This window comes from Brassica oleracea, chromosome C2 (assembly GCF_000695525.1).
Source record: "Brassica oleracea var. oleracea cultivar TO1000 chromosome C2, BOL, whole genome shotgun sequence".
NCBI classification, from domain to species: domain Eukaryota; kingdom Viridiplantae; phylum Streptophyta; class Magnoliopsida; order Brassicales; family Brassicaceae; genus Brassica; species Brassica oleracea.
In genome coordinates, this window is record NC_027749.1 from 35,441,935 (window position 1) to 35,444,241 (window position 2,307).

Genomic DNA, 2,307 nt, shown 5'->3' on the forward strand with positions numbered 1-2,307 from the left:
ATCTTTTAGATTCGAGTTTAACCTCCTCTGATGTTCGACAGAAGTCATTGATTCATCTTCTAGGGGTATTCTATGCATGCATAAATCAGGTGAAATGCCAGGTATGTCAGCTAGTGAATATCATAATTCCTTACGATATTTCCTAAGCTCACACAAAAGCAATGCAGTTTCCACATTATTTAGTTCAGCGTTCACAATGACATGATAGGTGGAATTCGGACCTAAGAAAGCGTACCTGAGCATCTTGGGAAGGGGTTTTAGCTCAACCTTGGGAGCTTTAAGCTCGCTCCAGGGATCATCTGGTTGGTTCGGCGGAACAAGCAAGTTTGGTGTAGGGGTCGCTCCAGCTGGAGTGTTCTCGTCCCTGTTGCCTGCCTCCCCCAGACTTAGACTCGCTACCATTCTTCCCATACTCCTTGCGGAATCAAGCATCTTGGCATACCCGGCTGCATCAATGTTTACGACACTCTGCTCGGCCTCAGCTCTTACTAGTGCAAGCTCAAGTGGGTCTTCTGTAAGAATCTCCTCGCTCATTCCTTTGCGAGGTTGCAGCGGGTCAATCCCTTCATCAACCTCAAAGGTCTACCCATCTAACATCGGCTTTTTTAGTAGTTCATCCATCTCGAATTGCATGACTATGTCCCCAAGATTCAGATCAATCTTCCCTTGTCGCACATCAATGATGGCTCCAACAATACATAGGATTGGTCTTCCCAAGATGAGAGGATCTTTAGACTCTTCTTCTTGCTCCAGAACAACGAAGTCTGCGGGAACAGAGGTGTTTCCGACTTTTACTTGGAGATCCTCTAGTATACCAACTAGGGATTTGACTGATCTATCCGCGAACACTAAGGACATCTTAGTTGGTTTGAAATGCGTGTATCCTAGACGTCGCGCTACAGAGTAAGGCATGAGGTTCACGCTGGATCCAAGATCAACCAAGGAGCATGCAAAACCTGTCTTCCCAATCTGGATAGAGAGGTCGAACTTGCCGGGGTCTCCTCGCTTCTTTATCTGCCTGTTCTAAAGCACTACGCTGCACTCCTTAGAACCTGTCATGAATTCGCTCTCCTCTGATATTTTTCCTGAGATCAATCCCTTCATAAAGCTGCGCATGGAGGGCATCATCTGGATCGTATCCATCATGGGGAGTCGGACGGTTAGGTCCTCCAGCATCTTCCTGCACTTCATCTCCTCTCTGTCCTTATGAGTGGCCTTTGCTGGAACAGGGTAAGGGATTTAGGAATGTATTCGCGAGGAGGAACAACCTCTGGGATCGGGCGAACAACTTCAGCTGGTTGTTCTGGTCCTGGCGAACTTCTTCCAACTGCTGGTTCCGTATTCCTCTCAACTGTCGGGGTATCGGCTGGTAGTTGTTTCGACTCTTTTTGCTTCCCTTTCTCACCCGTGGTGAACCTCCTCTTCTCCGGCTCGGAAAGTTGCTTTCCGCTCTTGCACTCCTTAGGGGTTTTGTCGGTTTTCCCAGGTAGAGTACCTTGTTGCCTCTTGACGCTCTCTGCAGTCTGAGCAATCTGAATGTCTATCTGTCTCATATGACTCACGACATTGTCGTACTTGGTGCTCAAATCTCTGAACATATGGTTCATTCTAGTATTGATCTCGGTAGTAACCTGGTTCAGAGCTTTCCCTTGGAGCTGTTGTCCTTGGAGCAGCTGCTACAACATGAACTTTGTCTCATCTTGTGGAGCAACGATAGGAGCAGAGGTAGCTGGTTGAGGGTTCTGGTGTTTCTGCATCTGGGGTGTGTTGTTCTGCGGTTGGCTTAGAACATAAGCGCGGGGTTGGTAGTTCTTTTGATACCCGGCATACTGACCTTGGTTACTCTGTGCAGGATCATTGGTTTATCTTGCTTAGGCCAGAAAAGCTGTTGGTTGTTCCGCACGTTAGGGTTTGGGTGGTAGTTTTTGAGCTGCCATCCTTGCCCATTCACATATCTCACCTCTTGCTGATCGTCCCCTGATAATTCAGCTTCAAACGCAAGGTCACCGACACTCTTCTCAGGAGTTTCTTCTTCCATTATGAACACTTGGCTTTGGTTTCCCTTAAGCAGTTGGTCCCCCTTCGCAGCGAGATCATCTATGATGTTCACACTCTTCGAGCGGTCATGCTCCTTGTTCTTATTCAGTGAACTTGATGTCATGTTCTCAATCAACGCAAACGCACCAGGTGTGGTTTGAGTCATGAAGTCTCCATTACTAGAAGAGTCAAGAGTGTTTTGGAACTCATAACTCACTCCATCGTAGAACACCTCCAATATGTAATCATCATCAAACCCATGGTGTGGGC

General features: G+C 47.4%; 1 protein-coding gene across 1 annotated transcript in view; it reads right to left on the reverse strand.

Annotated features, from left to right (window-relative positions):
• Nucleotides 1-582: 582 nt before the first annotated feature.
• LOC106324096 overlaps nucleotides 583-2,307 on the reverse strand; it is a 2,329-nt gene continuing 604 nt past the window's right edge. Inside the window, exons 2-4 of the mRNA XM_013762116.1 lie at nucleotides 1,835-2,269; nucleotides 1,228-1,676; nucleotides 583-1,018 (exon numbers count right to left, since the gene is read on the reverse strand). Of these exons, the coding sequence (XP_013617570.1) occupies nucleotides 583-1,018; nucleotides 1,228-1,676; nucleotides 1,835-2,269 (1,320 nt within the window). The remainder of the gene's footprint in view (nucleotides 1,019-1,227; nucleotides 1,677-1,834; nucleotides 2,270-2,307) is intronic.